The following is a 402-nucleotide window of genomic DNA, read 5'->3' as shown; positions in this document are numbered from 1 at the left end:
ATACATTGCACAATACCTTTAATAAACAACAATAAACATTACCTGATTGAACTGTTGCTGCAGTTTTTCATTGGCATAATTGATGCAAAACTGCTCAAAGCTGTTAATCTCGAATGTTTCAAAACCATAGATATCAAGCACTCCAATAAATCTAGAAAGAGAAAATACAGTGAGTAAGTCTACAGTCATTTAAGTAAAATCTCAAATATGAGTGGTAGTGAGTGAGAAAATTAACAAGCAGACAACTCGATCATATTCACACACTCTTAAAAATAATGTTAACATTTCTGTATACCCTCATGATAAGTAACAAATGCCATTCTGAAACCATCTAACATTTTACACCAACTATAAATTTTACACCAATTGTGGATAAATCTGTTTGCTAGTTTGATGAATAAT

General features: G+C 30.8%; 1 protein-coding gene across 1 annotated transcript in view; it reads right to left on the bottom strand.

Moving 5' to 3' along the window:
- The window catches only part of LOC119594652 (unconventional myosin-Va-like), a gene marked incomplete in the record, with an annotated part of 122,411 nt that overhangs the window by 13,418 nt on the left and 108,591 nt on the right, over positions 1-402 (bottom strand). The window contains 1 exon segment of the mRNA XM_037943701.1: positions 43-151. Within this exon segment, the coding sequence (XP_037799629.1) occupies positions 43-151 (109 nt within the window).

This window comes from Penaeus monodon, chromosome 34 (assembly GCF_015228065.2).
Source record: "Penaeus monodon isolate SGIC_2016 chromosome 34, NSTDA_Pmon_1, whole genome shotgun sequence".
NCBI classification, from domain to species: domain Eukaryota; kingdom Metazoa; phylum Arthropoda; class Malacostraca; order Decapoda; family Penaeidae; genus Penaeus; species Penaeus monodon.
The sequence above is the reverse complement of the archived record's forward strand: the minus strand, read 5'-3'. Positions and strand labels throughout refer to the sequence as shown.